At 49.7% G+C, this 23,150-nt stretch overlaps 1 protein-coding gene across 1 annotated transcript in view; it reads left to right on the top strand.

The window, feature by feature from the left end:
- CRACDL (CRACD like) overlaps nucleotides 1-23,150 on the top strand; it is a 62,811-nt gene that overhangs the window by 32,312 nt on the left and 7,349 nt on the right. Inside the window, exons 4-7 of the mRNA XM_040993375.1 lie at nucleotides 4,327-4,465; nucleotides 4,799-4,960; nucleotides 8,534-8,746; nucleotides 11,766-13,431. Of these exons, the coding sequence (XP_040849309.1) occupies nucleotides 4,327-4,465; nucleotides 4,799-4,960; nucleotides 8,534-8,746; nucleotides 11,766-13,431 (2,180 nt within the window). The remainder of the gene's footprint in view (nucleotides 1-4,326; nucleotides 4,466-4,798; nucleotides 4,961-8,533; nucleotides 8,747-11,765; nucleotides 13,432-23,150) is intronic.

Raw genomic sequence — 23,150 nt, 5'->3', positions numbered from 1 at the left:
CTCTTTCTTGGCTTCAGCCAGGCCCAGTTCTAGCTCTGGCAGGCATTGGGAGAGTGAACCAGTGGGGAGAGAGAGAGAGAGCGAGAGCATGCCTTTGAAATAAATACCTTTCTAAAAAGAAAACCCACAAGAGTCATAGCTGGGATTTGGGGAACTGTCGATGTGATCTGTAATCACTTTGCAAAAACGAGGATTTTTGTAATTCTGCCATTATTTCACATTTGCTAACTAGATTTCTCCCATGACAAAGAGCTTTTCTTCATCACTGCTTGGGGGGCACTGAAATACAGTTTGCACGGGACAGACAGAACAATGTGTGGATCTTCCTTTATTGATTTGTCCTCAGAGTGATGACCTGGTACCATAGCAACTCCCCATAATTATTAATGACACTTTTGTTCTTTCTTTGTTTTTGTCTCCTCATGTGTCACTGTGGACTTGCTGATTTCTGTGCACTTGGTTTGTGTTAACCCATGATTGCTGTGACTCCTGTCCGTGCTCACATTGTCCCTTCTTTGGCCCCTGAAGGTGACTTCATGTTGACTCTTGGTTCCTTTCTCATGAGCACACTTGCCTCCAAAGCTTCCTTGCTTTCTGGCCTGCTGGGAATTCCTGGGCTTCCTTTGTATATTGCCCACCCCAAACGAATCAGGTCTTTGTTCTCCAACCTGGTTCCTTCTGAATAATGTGGAATGGAGTTTAAAGACTGTAAGTCTGGCTGCCAGAGGTGATCATTACTGGGAGGCTGACTTTGTTTCTAGACCTTCCCAGTGGATATAATTAAAAATAAGTTTTGTTTTTTGAGGAAGTAAAACATCCATTCATCTCCAGTCCAAGTTTAATAAGAGGAAATGTTTACCTTTTTGATTCTTTATATTCTTTTTTTCTTATATTGAAAAAGCTTAATAGTGTTACCACAATTACTTATTTTCTTTATCCTATAATAATTTCATTATCTTCTTTCTCCAGCAGAGACTATGTACTCTAAACATGTTCTACCTTTGCTTTATGAAAAAAAAAAAGATGTATTTATTTATCTTACCTAAAAGTCGGAATTACCTACAGAGAGATCCTCCATCCATTGGTTCACTCTCCAGAAAGCCAGGAGAGTTAGGACTGGGCCAGATCAAAACAAGAACCAAATTAATAAAACTACCGAGTATGGGTTGTTGTCTTGCTGTAGTGTCAGTGTTAATATGAAAGGGAGAAGCAGGTGCAACTTGACATCCTTTTATTTACTATTGTTGTTCTTGGACTGTATCTTCTTCAGGATGGAGAGTCAAAAGTTATGTACAGGCTAGGTGTTGGTCCTGGCAATTTAGAGACCCGAATGCCATATCCTAGCCCCTGGGTTTCAGTCTTGGTTCTACTCCCATTTCCATCTTACTGTTAGTGCCAACCCTAGGAACAGCTGGTGGACCCTGATTTAGTTTCCAGCTCCTGGCTTCAGCCTGGACTGAGGGCATTTGGGGGAATGAGCCAGTGGATGGGAGGTCTTGTTTCCTCTTCCTCTGTCAGTTTCTGTCTCTGTCTTTTAGCCTCTCAAAAATTTTTTTAAAGATTTATTTTTATTATTTTTATTGGAAAGGCGGATATACACAGAGGAGAGACAGAGAGGAAGATCTTCCGTCTGATGATTCATTCCCTAAGTGAGCACAACGGCCGATACTAGGCCGATCCGAAGCCAGGAGCCTCTTCCGGGTCTCCCATGTGGGTGCAGGTTCCCAAAGCCTTGGGCCGTCCTCGACTGCTTTCCCGGGCCACAGGCAGGGAGCTGGAAGGGAAGCGGGACTGCCGGGATAGAACCAGCGCCCATATGGGATCCCGGGCGTGCAAGGCGAGGACCTTAACCACTTGCGCCACCGCGCCGGGCCCAGCCTCTCAAATTTTTCAACATCCAGAAAAAGTAAAAGCTGAGAACATAAAGTCACTTGACATCATTCCTTTCTCTGTGTAGTTATGTCAACAACCTGATATAAAATTAGATTGGTTTGTTTATACTTGTTTTCTACTTTTAGAGCTGTTTTTTTTTCTTTTTTTATTCTGTTTTTTGTTTATGTAAAATATTTATAGTTTCAAAGACAAATGTGTAAGTATAAGGACCTTTGTCCTTTGTTTCTCCTTGAAAAAAGTATTTTTTTTTCCAGCAAACACTTTTTATTATTTACATATCCTTCCATTTTTATTTTTAAAATACAAGCAAGCACATAAATGTTCAGATATGTTCATAAAGTACGAGAGTATTTTAAAAAGTTTATGGGAAGGTGGAATTAAAAAATAGGAATTGATTTTGGAGCAAAAACAATGTTGAACTCCAGATCAAATTTTTTACAATACACGTTTCCTACAAATTATGGGGGGGAACGGCACCAAAAGAAACTCAGGTTCTTAAGTCCATCTTCTGCAAACTGTGGAGTGCTTGTACATTTACAGAACTGATGTCTCACGGGCATTGTTCTGCCCTGCTGTCACTCAGTCTTAGAGCGCCATCTCACCCACGGGGCCAGTGGTCGAATTGCCCATCTACTGATGCTCCACGATTTCCATTCCTCAGACACCTCCTGGAGGACACGGGATGGCTTCCCATCCTTTGTGTTGTCCTTGGTGTGTCTTTGTGGAGACCTCTCAGGGTGGTAAAAGCCCTCAGTGCACCCTAAAGGAGGGGTTTGGGCCACGGTCCTGATTCTCAAGCATGAACAAGGGTTTAGGGGTTCTGGGGGAGCTGTGGGCCATTCCTTTGCTGGAGCAAAAGCCAGGTGGAAACATGAGCATTGTAATGCTGGCAGTGGCTGCTGGCAGGGAGGGCCTAGCTTGTTTCCCTTTCGGAAATGTGGGAACACACCCTCTGAGGGCTGTGGGTGCCCACTCGCAAGCTTAGTATTACAAGCTAGAGTTTAATTAAAAGGAAGCACCACTTACCCAACAGTTTGATCTTCAGTAGGGTGGGACCATGCCCCAGAATGCCCAGTGCCCCTACAGAGGACAGGATGCCCAGGGAGGGAGCCCTGGGGGAGGGCTCGGTGCCCGGCCGGTGTCCAACGTGGGCAGAGGCCAGCTTTTCTTCCTTCATCAAGACATAGTCATCTCCTTCCCCCTATTGTTCGGGCAGCCACAGCTGCTTACAATGTCTGACAGTTTAGTCCACGTCACCTTCAGGGCCTGTGGGCTCAGGCCCAGATGAGATCCCTGGGGCTAGAGAGAATGCTTGGAAGATGGGGCGCAAGTGCTGTGTTCCCCAGGAACCTCAGCTCAGAAGGCTTGAACAGGCCATGCGAGGGCACTGTCTTGCAGGTCTGCCCTTCTCATTTCTTGCACCGTCTTGTGAGGATGCCATGACGAGGCAGGCCTCCACCTCCAGCCCATCAGGATCTGTTGCTCTCAACTTTCCCAACCTCTGTGGCACCTGGCCTGTGCCCACTCTTCCTTTCTGTACATCCCCAGCCTTGGACTTCACATGTTGTCAACCCTGTCTTTGATGTCAACAGAACCACCTGGCCAGCAGCTCTCTTAGGACGCTCCTCTGTCTCTAGTGCCCTTGAGAGTGGCCTGTGGTATTCAACAAAGCAGAGGGCTTATTGTAAGGTTTCATTTTTGTAAAATAGCTATTTATCTGTTTGATGTATTTCAAAGAGCAATACAGAAAAAAGAGACAGAAAAAGGTCTTCTGTTTACTGGCTCTGTCTCCTGAATTAATGCACAACAGCCAGAAGTAGGCCAGACTAAAACCAGGAGCCTGGAGCTCCATCTAGGTCTCCCACATGGATGGCAGGGGCTCAAGCATTTGGACTGTCACCCAGTGCCTCCCAGGCACATTAGCAGGAGCCAGATCAGAAATAGAGGTGGAGGAAGCAGGACTCAACTCTGGGCCCTCAGACACAGGACGTGGGTGTTCCAACTGGCAACATCACCCACCAGCAGCATTTTTTTTAATATATTTTTTCCAGCTTATGGTTGGCATACACTATTTGGGGCATTTAGGGGGTACAAAGTGTGGCATTTTAATACATATATACAATGGATAAGGGTGAGATAAGGCTAACTGGGGGACATAATTTATTGCTTCAAATGCCTCTCTCCCAGATCATTGACATATACAATTAACTACTCTCCAGTGTAGTTACCTTACTGTGCTATAGAATAGTCAACGTCATCCCTCCTGTCCAGCTAGTCCTGTGCCCCTTTACTGTCTCTTTCCACCTCTCTTCTACTCCTTACCCTCCAATCCTCCCTTTTCATCCTGAGAAACCCCCCTTCCCTTCCCGCCCCCAGCCAAGGGTTGGTGAGACAGGAGGTAGCCTGGGTCTCACAGTGGCTCCTTGCTCCTAGGGAATCAAGAGGCACTCCGATGGGCAGCCGGGCCCTCTCGCATGACAGCATCTTCATCCCCGAGTCGGGACAGGACCCAGCTCGACCTGTGCGGGTGTTTTCCCAGGAGAACGTGTGTGATCGGATTAAAGCTCTGCAGGTAAACATTCCCCTGGCAGAGGTGGTTGGAGACGTTTCCTGGGTCATTGTGGCTGAGTCTCTCTGGTGGATGTGGTGGAGTAGAGTCAAGTGCACATCACAGCATCTCAATGCACCAGGTCACCCCTGGATGTCCACTCTGGATAACAGCTCAGCAATGTGTGCTGGTAGCACACGCCCTTCTAGTTCAGTCCCCTGCCCCGTGCAAGGCTGTTGAAAATATCCCATCCCCATGCCCCTGCCCCTGCCAACAAATGAACTAGAGCAGGAGGATATGTTGATAGAGCTTGCCGATGACATTACTTAGAGTACATGTTCTTTGTTCCTGATCTAGTTAAAAATCCAGTGTAATGTGAAATTGGGGCCACCTCCTCCAGGGGGGCTTCCTGCCAAGCGAGCAGAAGATGCTGGCATGAGCTCTGAAGATGACGGACTGCCCCATAGCCCCCCTGAAATGTCCCTGCTGCATGACGCGGGTCCTAGCACAACCATAAAGGCAAGTACACCCCGTGTCACCAAATGTCTCCATCAGTACCTACTAAAGGGGGCAGCTGTCTAGAGCTGTGTGTGTGTGTGTGTGTGTGTGTGTGTGTGTGTGTGTTCCCCCAAGATTTCCTGGGTAAGACCAGGACACTGGAGCCTGCTCTCAGCCCTTGAGCTGTGTTTTCATTTTTTTTTTCCTTGAGGAGAAATTCAGGTCTGGTTAGGAAGTGTGGTATGGGTGACATTTTTTGTGTGTGTGATGGTGATCTGTTAGAATACAGTACCTGTCTTTCCTTCCTGAGAAGATGACCCAGAACCCCTTTCCAAAGAAAGGAAACATCTTTGGGTCTGTTTTTTGTTTTCATGACATTTGGACTGCGGAGGAAGGAAGTAATAAACACACAACACGTCAGCTGCAGAATCCTGTCTGAATCTTAGGGCCAGAAGAACTTGCTGGTTTAGAGTTGGAAATGTGAGGTATGTCGCAGCAGGCACTGGCCAAGCAGGTGAGAGTTTAGGACTTCAACAAAGGAGGAACTCAAAGAGCTGAGCTCATTGCAGGCCTAAACCGTGAGCACATGAGGCTGCTGCCGCTTCTAGACAAGTCACTTCATTGTGGTCAGAACATCAACTGCAGCACAAGGTGCTCATTTAGAAGAGATGCCCTAGATGAACACCTTCCCTATGGAGGCAGGTTTTGCTTGGAGGTGGACAGAGTTGGAGTTACCTGAGTTATGCCCAAGACACATGCCAGGGTTGACACTTGGCACCCATGCACCTGTTTGCTTGGAACACTGTTTACTCCAGGCCAGGCTGAGGGACCGCATATGGCAGCCTCATCCTGCAAATTCTATGCTGTCCTTAAGTACACTCAGCAGCCACTCTAACCTTGGACACTGGGAAGGCCCCCTGCACCTGATTATTCTGTGTAGTTGTGGCTTCCCAGAATGCCATAGACTTAGAAGGATTATGGTGTGGCTGCGTTTCAGTCAGCCCTGGGCTTGGAGATTCACACGGACCAGACCAGAAAATTAGGATCCCACCCTTCCCCAAGAATACAGCTCAAGCTGAGTCTGCCCCTGCCTAGCCCCATAGTGGTCTCTGAAGGTGGTAGGATGCACACATCTGTTCTCCAGCCTCAAGGAGAAGGAAGAGAGGGTGGCAAGGGTAGTATGGATGCTGTCAGGCCAATCCTGTACCCCTTAGCACCTGAAAATCCTCCTGTGTGCAGCTGTGTGACTCCTGTCTGGGAAGCAGGTGTAACTTTGTATATTCTGGGCTGCAGGATAAGAGGCCGGCCAGGGTGGGCTGCCTGAGTCCTCTGCCTGCTCCCGTCCCACAAAGCTCTGACTCTCATAGTACACCACTTTTTTGCGTTTGGCTGGGACAGGTGGGAAAGAACACGGGTAGTTTCCAATCCCATTCACTGCAGAACAGGCCCAGCTGCAAACCTGCATGACGTCACAAAGCACCAATTCCTCACTGAGCTAAGAGGGGAGCCCTTCACCTCCCTTTTCCCCTGGGTCCTCCCCGCCCCCAGGCTTGTAAAATGTTCTCAGATTTCATCAGTTATTGGGTAATGCAAACAATCTACCCACTTTATAGGAAACCAAACCACATGCTTTAAGACTTAGTAAGGCTGCTGCTTCCCCAACATGAAGAGCCAGTGATTGCACTTGGCACCAGAATGTGCTGTGGGCCTGTTGGCTAACCCAGAGGGGCCAACAGTGTGCCCTTTCCAAGCATGCTTATATGACATAGGACTGACAGGTGATGCCTTGAATCACAGAGGACATATTGTGGCTTCCTTGTTTCCTGGATGACACCTTACCCAGACTTATATGCTTGACAGATTACTGTGGGGGTGAAATAAATGTCCTTAGTGGCGAATGTTTGAGGATGTGGCCAAGGTGATATTTCCTGGCAGGCTAAATTTCTCAGGAAGTATGTGCAATAAAAATTTCATGACCACACGAGTCATGAATTTGATGATTTCAAAGGTAAATCTGACATAGTACAGGCCTCCTGCTTACAAGGTGCTTCCTCTTTGCAACAGGGTTGGCAGGGCTCACCCCCACTTCCCTGGCTTTTGGCCTGGTACTCAGCCTGCTCCACAGTGATGAGGCCCTGTTTCTGAGGTGGGACATTGGAAAGCAGCTGTTATACAGTGCCATTCTGAAAACGCTGCTGCATTCCCTGCAGCCAAGGGCCACACATTCAACCTCTAAATCCTCTGCTTCCAGAATCATCTAGAAACATAAATTCCATGGGAAATGGGGTGCTGGGAGCCAACAGGGTTGGTGTGACAGCTGGGTGAATGCTGCCAGTCACCCTCTTTAACACAAGGCAGCTCCCCTGTTCTCCTCACACTCCCCAGACCTTGCCCCAGTGTGCTCAAGTTACTGATGGCAGACAGAAATTTTTCAGACTCTTGGTCACAGGGTGTCAATCTGTCTGGGACCCAAATACCCTTAGAATGGCAGTGGAGTTGAGTTCCTGAGGATGTGGTATAGGGGGGTGGGGTGAGGATAGGACAATATCAGTGAAGGGTTCACACATAGGACAGAGGTCGGGGAAGGTCAGCCCATGTCAAGGTCCCTCGCCTAGGGGCTAACACTGGCCCAGCCCAGCACTTTTTGTGCTCTCAGAAGACTGTTTTCCTTGGGACTTGCTTCATCCCTGTGTGGTAAATAAAATCACATTGCTGTGTTTGAAATGTAAATTTGATCCTAATTCCGAGCACTGTGCTTGAATGGAAAGGTTGGTCAGATAGATTGTTGGTTGCTTGATTTTGGTTAAACCAGAGCCCAGCATCTCCCAGGTTCTGTCCTGTGTATCCAGGCCACTGCCCTGGACTACACATTCTCCTGGACCTCAGTGGCAGATGCTGAGTCCTCTCGGAGCGCACTCGCTGAAAGGAGTGTCTCAAAATGTTGCCCACAGCTGCCAGCATCCCTTTTCTTCCTTGGGACATGTTTTCTCTCTGCTGACTGTCAGTGCCTCCCAGCTAAGGTCTAAAGTAGAAACACTTAACAGATAGAGACTCAAAGCCAATCACCCAGAGAATGAGTGAGAGACCTTCTAGAATGAACACAACTCCCATGGTGGAATGCCAAGTGGTGGGCTCCAGCTCTTAAAATCCCACCCCCTGTCTATACTCTTGGGTTTCCAGAGACAGGCACAGGTGACTCTACTCTTGCAGAAATAGGGCTGGTCCCTTTCATCAGAGAAAGTCACCCTTTTGTCTAAAGTGCTGTGCCGGATCTTGTAAGAATGGTGATGGCAGGGGTGCCCTGCAAGGGAGCCTGGACCCAAGTTCCATGGCCTCAGAGAGGAGTGCCAGATCTGCACGGGTGGGCTCCACACTTTCAACCCCCAGCCGCTTAGCTCTCTCAGGGAGGACATGCCCTGCAGCCTGCCCGGTGGAGAGTCAGGGGAGACATGCAAGCGTCATCCCACAGAACGCTCAGACAGCATGGGGGCACCAAGCATGATGAGAGGAGAGGGTGCACAGGTTGGCACTTCCCACTTCCACTTTAAGGCTGGAAGCTAATGCTTGCTGCATTTGCTCCTTGTCCCACCAAAGGTGTCCTTCGTCTCCTCATCCCGGCCACCATCTCCAGACCATGCGAACGATGCCGCCATCTCCTCCCGGACCTCGGACAGCAGCCTGGCCCCCGTGGCTGACTTCAGTTACCCTCCAGAGTCCTCCTCCTGCCTGGACAACTCTGCGGCCAAGCACAAGCTCCTGGTAAAGCCCCGGAACCAGCGCTCCAGTAAGATGAGGCGGCTGTCTTCGGTAATTGCACAGCTGACTCGGCACCTCTGGCCCAGCCCTACCTGGCCTCTCTACCCTCCCTGGGGTCTCATGCACTCTGTGGCTTTGAAGTGTGTATGGGACCCTTACCACCTCCCTGCCTGGTGGGGCCTGTGAGCCTTCAGCTCTGGAGAAAGTGAGGAAAAAGGTGTGGGATCAACTTAGGCACGAAAGATTAAGCCCCCCAGGCCAACATCTTTGTCTCCCTCCTTCCCTTCAGTGTGATACTGGGATGTAGATGCAGCACCCAGGAGAGGCATCAGGCACAGACACTGACTGTGACCGTGTCCACTCAAGATTCCAGGGACTCCTTGATGAGGGGGAGTTTTCCCTTGGGTACATGGAAGGGGCTTTTTGCAAACTCATACCAGCTGGTAACTGGTTAGGGCTGCGTTCTGGGGGAGCGGAACAAGGCCTAGTTAACTCCCATCCTTGTTCTGAGCGGAGCAACGGCTGTAAGCCAGCCCCTTCTGGCTCTCCTGTCTGCATTTTATCTTCTTGGGAGGTCTTCTGCTGTGGTAGGGGCATGTGCCACCAGCTACAGCCTGGCCAGGAGCCCCTGCTACAATCTTTCCCCTTACTATCCAGGGCGAAACTGTAGCTGTCTTTGTTGGCTTTTGAACTTCATTCTTGAAACCCCATTTTGTGGACAAACAGGAAATATGATGTAGTCAATTAGATAAACATACACACATATTCATTGCTTGATTCCAACCCTGCCACTTCCGTGTCTGTCCCCACCCTTCTTGGCCCTACTTGTTTGAATTGGAGCAAGCATGGGTATGGTAAGTTACCAGAGCTGTCCATATGTTCCTACCTGGATTGAAGCATCACTGTCCCTCCATCCTCTCTTGGATTGTAAGCAGAAAACCTCTGTCCTTTAGCTTCCACAGCCCCCTCTGCCCCTTGCTCATTAGACTGCTTCCCAACTATCAGGACCTCCCCTTTGCCCAGCCCCTGTCAGGAATCAGGGAGCTTCCAGCTCGCTTACTGCTCCAGGTGAGGGAAGGAAGGGCATGTTGCTCCAGCTGCTGCCCACGTACCCCGGGCCTGGCCACACCTCTGGCCTTAACTGAGCAGTGCCTCATGCTTCTCCCTGCAATTCTGATCTCTCACAGCACGGGAGCTTTTTTCTCCTTCTCCTGCTGCCTCACCCCTCAGCCCCCACACGTCTTCAGGGTCCCCTTGCATCCCTCTGTTTGGACAGCACAGCTGTCCTTGCCAGGCCAGGTAATCTCTGGCTATGTACCGGTGGGTGAGGTACATGCTGCCACATCATCTGGAGCCTGAGTCTTAAGAACTAGGGGGAAATGACTGTTCATACGTTTTTACGCACCTACAGGTGTTGCAACTTAGCTCAGGCAGATCTACCCACAGACAGGTCTCACCTATGCCAACAGTTGCTGCCACCTTGTCAAGCTTGGCACTCACCCAGCCCTGGTACTCCTGCTCACCAACATGTACAGTCTAGCAGTCGAGTGCCCACAGTTCACCAGCCAGCCATTCTTCCATCCAGCCTGGTCTCATGACCACCTCCTCCAGCTGCCAGTGCCTCAGTCAGGATGCAGCCGAGCTAGACCTTCTCCCCAGCTTCCCACTCACTTGTTCTGGGATCTCAAATCCTTCGTTTTAACATGTAACCTGCATCTGAAGAACTCTCCACATTTCCCTGCAGTAGCAAAATGCCCGTGTCATGGCAAAGTTGAAAATCCACAGCTTTAGAACATTCCCTCTATTGATTTCTTGACACCTCTTCCTCTTTTCAAATCCTAAAGAACAAAACTGTGTGTTTGGGCAGGAGTTGGCTTAGGTGTTGTTTTCACAGTCACCTGGTTGTTCTGTAAGCAAGCAGATGCCAGGTAAAAATGTTAAAATAATAGAGTAGCAACTAAACCTATCGCAAACACGCCATGGAGAGTCTTGCTTCCTGCTTTTGAGAAAAGGGAGACGAAAAAGGTGATTATGCAATGGCCTGGATGACTGGAGAAGTCTGAGGTCATGAACTTTAGAAAAAGATCAGCCTTAATCCCTCTCATCCTTTTGGCCATTTTCACATACTGCTTTTGATAAATATGTGATTACCTTGGTGTCCCGTGTCTCTCCAGGGGAGCTGGGACTGACTTTGGGACAAGGAGGAGGAAGCTGGACTAGAGTCCAGGAACCTTTCTGAAGAATGCCTCAAGGCCAGCCGGGCTTTGGGAGGCCAGGGAAGGGAGGGCGTAAGCTAAGGCAGCAGGAGGCAGAATTTGGAGCAAGTTCTGGGGCTTGGGGGGCAGTGCTAGTGGAGCACAGGGTGCTAGCAGGTTCATGGTGGTGGGGTGGGGTGAGGTGGGGAGGCCGACAGGCACTCAGGCCCAGCTTCTAGGGTCATGGTGGAGGCTTGATTTGACCTCATTGTGGAGCAGAACAAACAGCTTAAGCCTCGAGAACACAGGACTTTATTAGCCATAGATGTCAGATTGTGTTCTATAGGCCGTCATTGGCCATGTTTGCCATGACATGAATTGTCTTTTAGGAAGGCCAGGCCACGTGAGGGTGCGTCCCTGCCGAGGCACATAGAGCACAGCTGTTCAGCTGGGCAACCTGTTGGTTCAGCCTTGACCTCTGCACCCTTAGCTCTCTCCAAGTGCAAAAAGAGGGAGTGCTGGCCCCTATCTTCCTCAGTTGAGTGAGATCACAAGTGTTAGAGCAGGAGGCCTGGCAGATGTGTGTCTGACGTCAGTCCCCTTGCCTCCACTCGGTTCTGTCTGCTGGTTTGGCAGCTCAGTCCCACAGTCAGAGGGGAAATTTTGTTTTGGGGATGTAGCTGCTGTTGTGCTACTGACTTTGTGAGTCAGTAGTCCTGGCAGACCAGTAAGGGAGAGATGTAGACAAGACACCTGTGTGTGAATGTCCAGCTTGGATGCTTTCCCGAAACACTCTGGAGCCTGGAAGAAAGCAGGGAGGTCATTGGCTTCTTGTTTTCATAGCAGTGCTGATGTCTTTTCTTTGTTTCTCTTAGCGGGCACAGTCTGAGTCCCTGAGTGACCTGACCTGCACACCCGAGGAGGAGGAATACGAGGAGAAGCCACTGCCCCAGATCCAAATGGAAGGGACCCAGGACTGGGTCCCAGACAGAGGCCCTGAGCCCAGGCCTCTGGCTACCTTGCTGCATCCTGGAGGGCCCCGTGCCAGGCGCGGGCGCCTACAGCACTCCCCAGCACTCAGTGCCAGTGTGGAGGAAGGGCTCCCCCCTGCAGATGAACCCTTAAGCCTCCCGACAACCCCAGAGGTCAGTGAACCTGCATCAGACCCAGCTCCCTGCTTGGAGACCCCGTGTCTGCCTGATGACGCTGTACACCCCAGGCCCAATAGTGCAGATCAGGAGGAAGTGCTGCCTGCCACCGCCCCAGCTCTCCCGGCTGTGGATACAGCAGAGGAAGCCATGTGTGCAGAAGAGGTAGTGTATACTGGAGACGTGGAAAGCCCATTAGCTGCCCACTGCCCTGAGGGAGACACAAAACCTCCTGAGACCATCACCGCCACTATCTCCACCTCAGAGCCAGCATCTGAGCTGGAGGAGCCAGACAGAAACATCCCAAAGGAAGCAGAACCCACACTGAAAGTGCATGGGCCTGAACAGGCTGAGCAAGACACTACCGCAGCACCCTCCCCAAGCCCACCAATGCCCAAGAGCTGCCTGAAGCACAAGGCCTCAGCCGTGAGCATGGACCTCAGTGGGCCCCCTGCGCCTGCCTCTATGGAGTCCCCCCTAGCAGAGACTCCTCTCTGTGTCCCTGACAGAGAGGTAATTCCCCTGGAACATCCCAAGACTGAGCAGGCCGAGTCTCCACGAGAGGGTCCCCAGAAGGCAGTGCCTGAGCGGAAAACCGAGAGAGGCAGTGGCAGAGGCCGTGGCATCAGCGAGCTGCGGAGCGTGAAGAAGTTCTCCGTGTCCTCGTGCAGGGCGCGGCCTCAGGCAGGTGGCTCCCGGCTGCCGGAACATCCTGGTCCCACTGGCCCCTCCAGTATGCGCCTGCCCCTGCTGAAGAGCGGCCTGGCCTGGCGGAGCGAGGCAGCTCTCGATGACCTCCAGTTGCTTCCTGAACCCCAGATCGTGAAGCTGGACCCTGTGAAGCCACCAGTCTGTGACCTCCAGGACTCTGGCGACACAGCAGCCAGTCAGGCTGGACAGGGTGGGAGCCCACAGGAGGCAGTGTCCATCACACCCAGCACGAGAGAGCCCTGCCCAGCTGCTCAGGAGCTAGCCCCAGCTGAGGACAGAAACCCCTTCCCAGTGAAGCTGAGGTCCACCTCTCTGTCTTTCAAATACAAAGAAGGCTCTTCCCAGGAAGCCAAGGGGATCAAGCGGTACAGTGCCGAGGTCCGACTGGAAAGAGGAGGGCTGACGCTGCTCCCCAAAGATGAGAAAGCTCCCCAAGGGGCAGCCCCTGTGCTTCGAGGTGCCAGGTCCCCCAGCGACCAAGGCAAGGTGAAGGCCCGGTCCCCGGAGCAGCTCAGCTCCAAGCCACCTCTGCCCAGAAAGCCGCTTCTGCAGAGTTTCACACTCCCGCATCCACCTGCGCCTCTGGAAGCCAGCCCCGGAGAAACAGAGAAACTCATCCCCCCGTCAGACTCCAGGAAGGAGAGTAGGGCAGTGGAGAAGAAGTCACTACACAGGGCAGCCGGTAAGATCCTGGCGGGCACGTGTGGTGGGGAAGGGGCCAAGCAGGGGTCCGTATGGTGGGAACACCTCATGGGATGTCTGCTCCCTGAGCATGCACCTTGATGCAGAGAAACTGCAAGAAAGAGTCAAACTCTCTTAGTGCTGCTGATAATCTCATTTGGCAGAGAGTGGACGTTGGGGAATGAGATACCAGGGCTCGATAAGAACAGAGAAATCGGCTGTGTAGACATGAGCGGACTAGGGGAATGTCAGAGCTGATCCTGCTGGGACTCCCAGAGGATCACTCAGATGCTTCTCTCACTTTTTATATCTTAGGAACTCAGTAAGACCGCAGATCTCAGGGAGGCGCGAGCACACAGGCTCACGTGCTCTGGTGTGGGAGTACCCAGGGCCTTATGTCTGGGCTAGCTCAAGGCCTGGCTACACCTGGAGGTAAAGGAAGCAGCAACTTGTGTATTAGCAATAGCCTTCTGCCTCTCCTCCCTGTCACTTCGGGGCAGGCTCAGGTAGACCTGCCTTGTGTATGTTGAAAGGATCTCGTGGGCTCCTAGAGTCATGAGTCTTGGTAAAACGGAAGCCCCTCAGGCAGTGGAGAGCCAACATTTACTTCCTGTTCCGAAAGGGAGATGGTGGATATAAGAATCATGGAGGGTAACTGTCTGTTAAGATGAGCAGAGACAGAGTAGTTAGCTTTTGTCTTGCATTGACACTTGTCACTTCTTGTTTGCAGTGATCCCAAAGGGATGAGGACTCTCTGGGACACGGGCATTTGAAGTGAGACTAAAAGACTCTTTGCTGGTGTCATCTTATTCGTAGAAATCAACATGCCAGGAAACAAAACATGTGTATGGGGAGGGATCCAGTAGGATTTCCATGGCAGATTTATTTATCTATTCATTTATTTATTTTAAAGATTATTTAATTTATTTTTATTATATTTTGACAATCTTTACATAGTTAATTGGGGTAAAAAGGTTCAAGGGCTATAGGAAAGTGGGTAAGACTATTATTTTTTCCATACTATTTCCTTCATGTTTAAAGGGGGGTATTAAGGGAGAAGGCCCATCCAATTTCCCACCCTCCCCAGGTCCCGGATGTAGGGCATGCTCTGAGGTTGTTGCTCAAGTGGTTTTGATATTTCAGCAGTTATGAATCGCTGCCAATCTTGTCACTCCAAGCACAATGAGGTCTTTGAAGAATCCACTGATTGACATAGTCCATCATAGAGTCTCCGTATGCCTTGTATGTCGATGCCAACATATAGCTGAGTTGGTTGGTTGACCTGTTCTATCTTCTCTCTTTTCTTGGTTAGGGTTCTGAGACCAGCATTTCTGTTGGGGAGATTTCCAAAGATACTTTGTCTGAGGTGTTCTCAAACCAGATTCTTGTATGTGCTAGCAAGTACAGGGCCAGGCACAGTCCATTGCCCCAATCAGCTGGTGGTTGCAATCGCTGGGTTGGTTCTGTTTTCACTCCCGACTTCCACTGGAACCAATGGGTGTTGCAGTCCAGCCTGGTTCTGCCCAGCACATACTCGGCCCTCGCATAAAAAAGAGGGAGCTGCAACCTCGTGAGAGCGACCCACAATAACCCCACCAGGCCCGCCCCCTACTCTGGTTTGCCTGTATGTGTAGCAGTAGTCCAGTCTGTCCCACACCCCATTCCACCCCAGCCCCTGTCCTAGTTTTCGTGCCCTCCCGTGGAAGTGGTAACCCAAGAGGGAGGAGCCCATTATTTCCCTCCCAGGCCTCTCCCACTCCCAGATTATGCACTCTCCAAGTAGTTCTGTGGTTTGACTTGACAGAACTAGCCCCCAGTGCCAGCTTCTTCCAGCTGATGCTGTGGCTAAGCCCAAACAACCCTCACCCACTCTAATTTTGTTTGCACCAGTAAGGATTTATTTATTTTTATTGGAAAAGCACATCTGATTTACAGAGAGAAGGAGAGACAGAAGATTTTCCATCCTCTGGTTCACGCCCCAAATGGCCATAATGGCCAGAGCTGAGCCTATCCAAAGCTCAGAGCAGAAGCTTCTTCTGTGTATTCCATGGAGTTGTAGGGTCCCAAGGTTTTGGGCCATTCTCTATTGCTTTCCCAGGCTATAAGTAGGGAGCTGGATGGGAAGTAGAGCCATCTGGGACAGAAACCGGCCCTTATGGGGTGCCAGTGCTTGCTTACAAAGTAAGGATTTAGCCATTGTGCTGCACACCCCCACCCCGGCGAAAAAAAAAAATATATATATATATATATATATAGATATATATATATGAAATTTCTGGCTATTTTAAGGGTTGAGTAGGTGCTTAGGACTTCAGTTAAATAAAGCAGAGAGGAAGTGAAATTTGGTGGCTCGTAGAGAATCCTGCACCCTGAAAAGAAATTGCACACACAAGAGCAAAAGTGAACTCTTCAGTGCAGCAGAAAAACAGGTCTGAAGATGCTGTGTCTCCCACTTAGGAGGTTAGCACAGGTGCAGTGGATACAGCGCTTTGAGTTCCCCCAAGGGCAGCTAAGGACCCACACAATGGCAAAGAGCTCCCCACAGGTGGTCTTCCTGATCCCTAGACCCCTAGGCTGCTCTGTCAGGATTTTTTGCTGCTACCTCTGCTGTCACTACATTAGGATATTCAGGGATGGCGCCCTGGGGCATCCCTAATGTATCTGCCTGTATGCCCTATATTCAGGGTGTAATGGAAGACCTGCCCTGCAGATTTCCAGCAAGGTATTAAAGCTGCTATTTTAAAAAAAAAAAGCCACCAATGTGGCAAAGGGGAGTTTGCATGGATGAATCCCTGCCATCAGCACCATTCACCTGCATGGCCTAGAATTGGAAATGTCTCCCTAGGGCTTGCTGGATGAATGAAACTTCACATCAGATGCTCAAGTTCACAGAGCAGGGAGGGACACTGCAGAGGGTAATACCCAAGCCTAAGGAGGCTTTCTTCCCTTCAAAGTGCTCGGCTTGGTCAGCAAAGAGTGCAGTTTTCTTTATAATATTTGTGGAACAGCAGCACTTCAAAAGAATCATCTCGCACAGCCAGGTGAATTCCAAAGTGGAGGAATCTGGGCTAGTTTATCAGCAAGGGTAATGACTTTGATACTCATTCAAAGAGAGGGCAGGAATTACCCACATCTCTCGGGTAATTTTCAGGGCATGTGGTATTTGGGAGGCAGGTGATAGAACATGATGTAAGTGCTGCCTGAACCCACCCTGATCCTTGGGATCCAAGGGCTGCCTCACACGGACTGGAACAGAATCTCTGGAGCCCACACCTGCCCCGATGCTGGGTGCTGGTGGAACCCACACCATGCCCTCCCTGACACAGAGTCTTCTTTGTGGGTTTAATTCACGATTATTACTGCTACTCTCCATATTGCTCCCAAGTTAGAGCAGCTGGAGGCGATTTCATCTATGTAAAGCATACAGATAATAAAAATCTCAATGACAACAGTATTCCATTTGCCGGAAAGGACCTAATTATTGTTGTTTGTTATCTTGTGGTGGCAAGTACTTTGCTCAGAGTTCCCATCTGGATTACTGGTTCTGTTGTGGGGACTCAAGCTGCTTTGTTCCCAGCATTCGGGCTTCCAAACACCTGTGCTCCCTTCTTTGTAGGAAAGGGCAGAGCCTTGAGCAGCGAGGACAGCAGGAAGAGTGCAGTGGTTGTTGTTGTAAACAGGGGAATGCGATCCTCAGGGGCCAGTAGTGTGGTTACCGCAAGCCCAGCAGAGCACTGGCACACAGAGGCAGCTGTTTGCAGACCTGGGCTGTAGCTTACTTTCTTGGGAGAGAGAAGGCCCAGAATTATGTGCCTCATTCATCTGCACAGGAACCACACATTTGTTGCTGGGCTAACCCATTCCAGAGTCGAAATTACACATTAGGAAGCAGCTTTCTGCATACAGGATTAGAATGCGGACAAAGAGGGTTGGGCGACTTGGCTGGTAGAATTGTCAAATGCAGAAAATGCATTGGAAGACAATTGTCACTCTTCAGTGTCTTCCCTGGCTGTAACCTACTCGTCTTTCCTTCTGGTCTACCGTCTTACTGTGCTAGAGGATGTGGGTCTGTGAGATTTGTCTTGCGTGTTGGTGGCTGGGAGAGTAGTCAGGAAACACCATTCTCACCTGAGGACCTGCTGTGGCTGTTAGCATTGGCCTGCAGTGCCAGCTTACCTGTTGCAAACAGGACTGGTGACATGTGACACACCCCACACCCTGGGCTCAGATCCTCTTTCCCTAGGCTGCAGTACTCATGCATATATTCCCTCTTTCTGCAAATATTTAATGTGCTCCTGCCACATGCAAGCACTGTTTGGGCCTCAGAAGATGCAGGATTTTAGGGAGCCCTACCCTCAGGAGTTCCCTTAGAAAGCAGGCAGCTAGATGCTCATCTTGTATTTAGGTGTCAGAGTCAGCTTCTGGGGGGGATTAAGTCAGGGAGTGTCACCTTTCTCTGATGACGCAGTTATTTCAGATAGATGTAAGTTTGTTGGTTAATATTAAGTTGTGGGGTTTGGATTAGGCCATGCATGATGCTAAAAATGCATCCATGTCTTTTTGATTTCTTATTCATTGTGAGATATGTATTTGTTTATTTGAAAGGCAGAGTTATATAGAGAGAGGTAGAGGCAGAGAGAAAGAGAAAGATCTTCCATCTATCAGTCCATTCCTCAAATGTCTGCAATGGCCAGCACTGGGCCAGACCAAAGCTTAGAGCTAGGAACTTCATCTAGGTCTCCCCTTCCCCTGTGCGTGATGGAGCCCCAAGCCTTTGTACCATCTTCCAGCTACTTTTCCTGTGCTCATCAGCTGGATGGCAAGTAGAACAACTGGCACCTGAGCCCATCACTCATAGTGGGTAGCTGCAAGTGGTAGTTTGACACACTATGTCACAGCACTGGCCTCAAAGAGATACAGTCACAATAAAATTGTTGGAGGATCATGCAGGGCTCTTGGCTATAGGCAGTGTTATACAGCACATCTCTAGAACTTATGTAACAGGAGTTTTCATACACATATAATAAGGACTCTGTTTCCTCCACACTATCCCTAGCACCCAACATTCCACTCTTTGATTCTACAATGTCCCTATTTTAGATTCCATATGTGAGTGAGAGCATCTGTCCTTTTGTGGCTGTCCAATTCCACTTAGCGTTAACAGCCTTAGCAGTGTTATATATGGCAGCAATCCCTTCCTTATGTAGACTGAATAACACTACATATCTTTTTCGATTCTTTTCAAAGAACTACAACTATCTGTTAACATCTTTTTCACTTATTTGTGTGTGTTCGCTTTCCAAACGCCCACAATGGCCAAGGCAAGACAAGGCCAAAGCCAAGAGCCAGAAACAGTCTGTGGCTCTCCTGTGGTTCTTGGGAGCCCCATCACTTGAGCCATCTGCATTGACTCCCGAGGCCTGCACTGGCAGGAAGCTGAAGTCAGGAACCAGATGGAATTAAAAAAAAAACCTACCTTGCAGCCATGGGTCTTCAGAACATCATCTTTCCCTTCTCAGCCCTGTCCTGTCAGAGTGTTAGCACTCTAACCTCTGTGTCACCACCTTTCCTGTATCCCTCAGGCCGTGGGTGTCTTACCCTAGCAAACTTCCTAGCACAGGGACCTCTCTGCGAATCTGCTCACATAAGACACACGTCCCCAGTTCCCACCTGTTCCCAGAATGCCCTCTTGCCTTGACCCCTTCAGCCACAGCAGCCAGCTACCTCAGAGTGTCAACTCCTGGGCACTCACAGTTGAGTTTCTCCACAGCTCCTCTTCCCCTTGTTTTCTTCCCTTCTCAGTTGTCCATCTGTCCAGACACTCCAGCTGTTAAAGAACATTTGAAGTAAAAAATGCTCAAAGTCCTAAAAATGATAGAAAAACCACCTTGCAATTTCACTGCTTGCAAACATGTTAAGAAGACTGGCAATTCTCTCTTATTACTTCTCAAAACCCCAGCTGAAAGGCACAGAGTGGCTACCAATTAATAGACCCTGGGAAGTGAACAAGACCTAGTGAACTATGGATGTGGGTCAAGACACAGCAGTCACTCGGCAAGTTAGTGTGAGCACAGAGGCCTGCCCTGCCTACTCTGCCTCTGCTGGTATTAGCAAACCCCAAAGATCAGAGCTCTTGCTGCCACCAGCCCCAGCAGGACAAGGCTTGCCTACCCATCGTGGCCCTACTGCAGCTCAGCACCTGCAAGCCCCTCCTGGGTGCAGCATCTCTGCAGGATGGAATGCTCTGGGTCCTCTCCTACTTGTGCCAGGCACATGCCAGCAAGAAGCTGAAACTTTGGTCTTGGTGGCAGTGGCACTAGTGTCCCTTGTGTCAGGGCTCTTGACTCTTCCAATTGTATTCCCAGTGAGCTCCTAACCCCCATCCCCTGGCCAAAGGTGATGGCAGAGCTCCTGCAGTCCTCAGGCCCTGTTCCAGGCTCCCCCAACAGGAGCACCTCTGTGTTGAAAACCCTTGGATGCTCCATACCCTCACCAGCACTGGCAACAGGACAGGTCAGTACTCCTGCAGGCTGCTCCCTGGTCGCTCTGCCCCACAGAGTTTCAGTCACACAAGTGCAAAACAATGCAGAGGGGTTGACCATGGCTTTCCAACTAAGAAAATTAGAGATGCCTGAACCAGGGATCCTTTGCATGTATAGTTGAAGTCCTAGACTCACCCCTTAGCTGCACATCCATGAGACTGACCAGCAGAATATTCAGAATACAAAGGGTACAAGCCAAAATGAGCCAACAGGTAAAGAATCAGGAAAATAAAAAAAAATAATACTGATTCTGAGTTGATCCAGGTGCTGAAGTTATTAGAAAAAACTTTTCAAGCAACAATTATATCACATTCCAAAAATAAGCACTCTTGAAATGAATGAAATTCTCTGCAAAGAAATAGAAATATCTGCTTAAAATAGATATTTTAGAACTGGAAAAGCTGGAGTGATTGTATTGATCTCATACTAAGAAAGTCTCAGAAAAATGACCATCTTGGATAAAATGGTGTATAACGCAATGATAATTGAATCCTATTGGCAAAGTGATCATGTCCAGTTTGCCAAAGACCTGTAATCCTAAATGTGTATGCTCTTAACAGAGCTTCAAAATGCATAATACAAAACCTGGTGGAACTGAGAAGAGAATTAGACAAAGTCATAGACTTTGGTCATCTTAGAGTGGTATTCCAGAAGGATATGTAAGTCCTGAATTTAAGTCAACAGTTGTCCTAACTGGTGTTTATAGAATACTTCACCAGTCATAGCACAGTCGATGTTCAAGTGCATATGGAACATTCACAAAGACAGATCACATTTTGGGTCACTAAACAGCCCTTGTTAAATGTAAAGAATTACCCCAATAGCGTATCTAGGGAGTGGGTGTATAGCTCGTCCCATATTGGCCTCTGGCTCCTGACTCCAGCTCACATGTATCATCAGAAGCAACAGCAATGGTTCAAGTAATTGGTTTCCTGTCACCCATATGGGAGACCTGGATTGAGTTCCTGGCTTCCACTGAACCCAGCAGTGTTAAGAGCGTTATTTGATTGGTAGTGGAGGCCGCTGTCTCAGGGCTGGGAGATAAGCTTCAGCCACTACGTTCTACTGAGAGCCTTGCTTTCATTGCACAAACTGACAGTGCAGCCAGTTTGCTTTTAGGGGAACTCCAGACTAACTCTGTGCTCTGAGGCCCATGTCTGGCTTGGGAGATGTGTTGGGCTGGGCCACCCTAGGATCAGGCCAGCCATGATGTGCAGAGCACTGGACAGCCACACACCTGAGGTCAAAGGATGAGCATCTCAGCATCCACAGCCTGCACTGGGAACCTGGCCTCTCCTCATGTCAAAACCTGGACAGTTTTTATGAGCATCTTCTCAAAGGTCTCAACTATATGCATCAGAGCCTCCAGAGCCTTGCAGCTGGAGTCTGGAACAGTTAACAGAGTAAAATTCAGAGCCCCATATGGGTCAAGACTCCCTCCTGTATTAAGGCACAATGTTGAGGGCTGGCCATTCCCCCCGGTACACAAACCTGACTCTCCTAGCCTCGTGGCCTGGACTGGCTTAGTTAGAGAGCATGAGATGCTGCTTCAGAGTGTGCTGTGTGTGCGTGAATGTATAAGATGTGTCACTGAGACGGTCCACTATGCCAGGCAAGAGGCCTTGTCTCAGTCCTCACTGGTAGTCACCTCTCAAGGTCGGAAAAACCTGCCAGGACAGTTTAAAGGAACTGTGGCTTTTGTTCCCGCCCAATGAGGATTTAAGATTGCAAGAGAGTAGACCTGAATTCAGGGGAAAGTGGATTTCTGAGTGCAGGTGGGCTGACTGGCCCTGGTGGTCTGGTGTGGTGATGGGATGAGAGGCTGCAGACACAGGTGATGTCTTTCCCAGGTGCACCATCTCAGCTCCAGGATGTGAAGTAAGTCTGCAGGTGGAGCAGCAAAGTGTTTGCCCCTGTTGACGTGGCTGTGGCCGGCCTCTGTCTGCAGAGGAAGTGGGGGCGGAGGGAGGAAGTGGCAGACTGGCCGGGTGAGTGGCAAGCAACCCTTGGAAAGGACAAGGAGCCCTGTTTGCAGCCGAGGCCTTCCTTGGCCCCTTGTTGCATCGCAGCATGCAAACAGCTCTGTGGTGCGTACCTGCCTGCCTCCTGTCCCTGAGTGCACTTGGAGCCAGCTCTCCTTCCTGCTTTCTCTCAAGCTTCCAGGGAATTCTGTTCCCTAATTTTCTTTACTTTTACTTACTCATTGGGAAGGCAGAGAAAGAAAGAAACCAAAGAGGACTCCCACCAATTGCTTTCACTACCCAAGTGCCTTGCTGGGCTGAGTCTGGAAAGCTGCAGCTCAAGTGGCAGGAAGTCAGCCACTCGAGCCATCACTGTCACACAAGGTCCGCCTCAGTACAAAGCTGAAATCAGGATACAGAACTGGGTGTGAAACTGAAGAGACCAAAGAGGGCTCCCACCAATTGCTTTCACTTTCCAATTGTCTTGAGTTGCAGAGAAAGAGAGCTTTTGTCTGTTGGTTCTTTCCCCAAATGACTGCAGTGGCCAGAACTGGGCTGGTCCAAAGCCAGGAGCCAGAAACTAAATCTTCCATATGGTTGCGGGAGTCCAAGCTCTTGGACCAGCCTGTGTGTGCTGCTTTCCCATGAAGGAAACTGGGAACTGGATTGAAACTGAAACAGCTGGCACACCAAACTGTGTCCATATGGGATGCCAGTGTCACAGACTGTGGCTTAACCTGCTATACCACAATACCAGCCCCAGGATAACTTAATCACTAAACTAAATACCTACCCATTATAGCTTTTTATTGAAGAATATTATACCTATTGAGAAGTGCATAGATCACATGTGTGAAACCCAGTGAATTTCTCCACACTGAACTCACCATCAAGAAACAAAATGAGACCAGTGGCTCAGAGCCCCATCTGTGCCCTCTTCCTGCAGGTTCTGGGGCTCCTCCCTGGATTGTGGATCTTGTGTGGGCTGCAGAAGGATCCTCTGGTCTCCAAGGATCCTGCCAGAGAGCCTGGGGCATCTACTGGAGGTTCAGAGTCCTTCTCACCTGTAGATCTAGAGCCACCACAGGCCTGGCACCTGGTGGGCGCTCACAGTTACACTCCTGTCTGCGCGTCTGAGGTTGTCATGACCTGAAACATCACCACACAAACACTGGATTTACCAAGTCCTGAAGCAGGTGGTGTTCCTGAGTGAAGTA

The sequence above is a fragment of the Ochotona curzoniae genome, unplaced genomic scaffold (assembly GCF_017591425.1).
Source record: "Ochotona curzoniae isolate NIBS_2020 unplaced genomic scaffold, NIBS_Ocur_1.0 contig_883, whole genome shotgun sequence".
Classification (NCBI taxonomy): domain Eukaryota; kingdom Metazoa; phylum Chordata; class Mammalia; order Lagomorpha; family Ochotonidae; genus Ochotona; species Ochotona curzoniae.
This window is presented reverse-complemented; position numbering and strand designations above follow the sequence as displayed.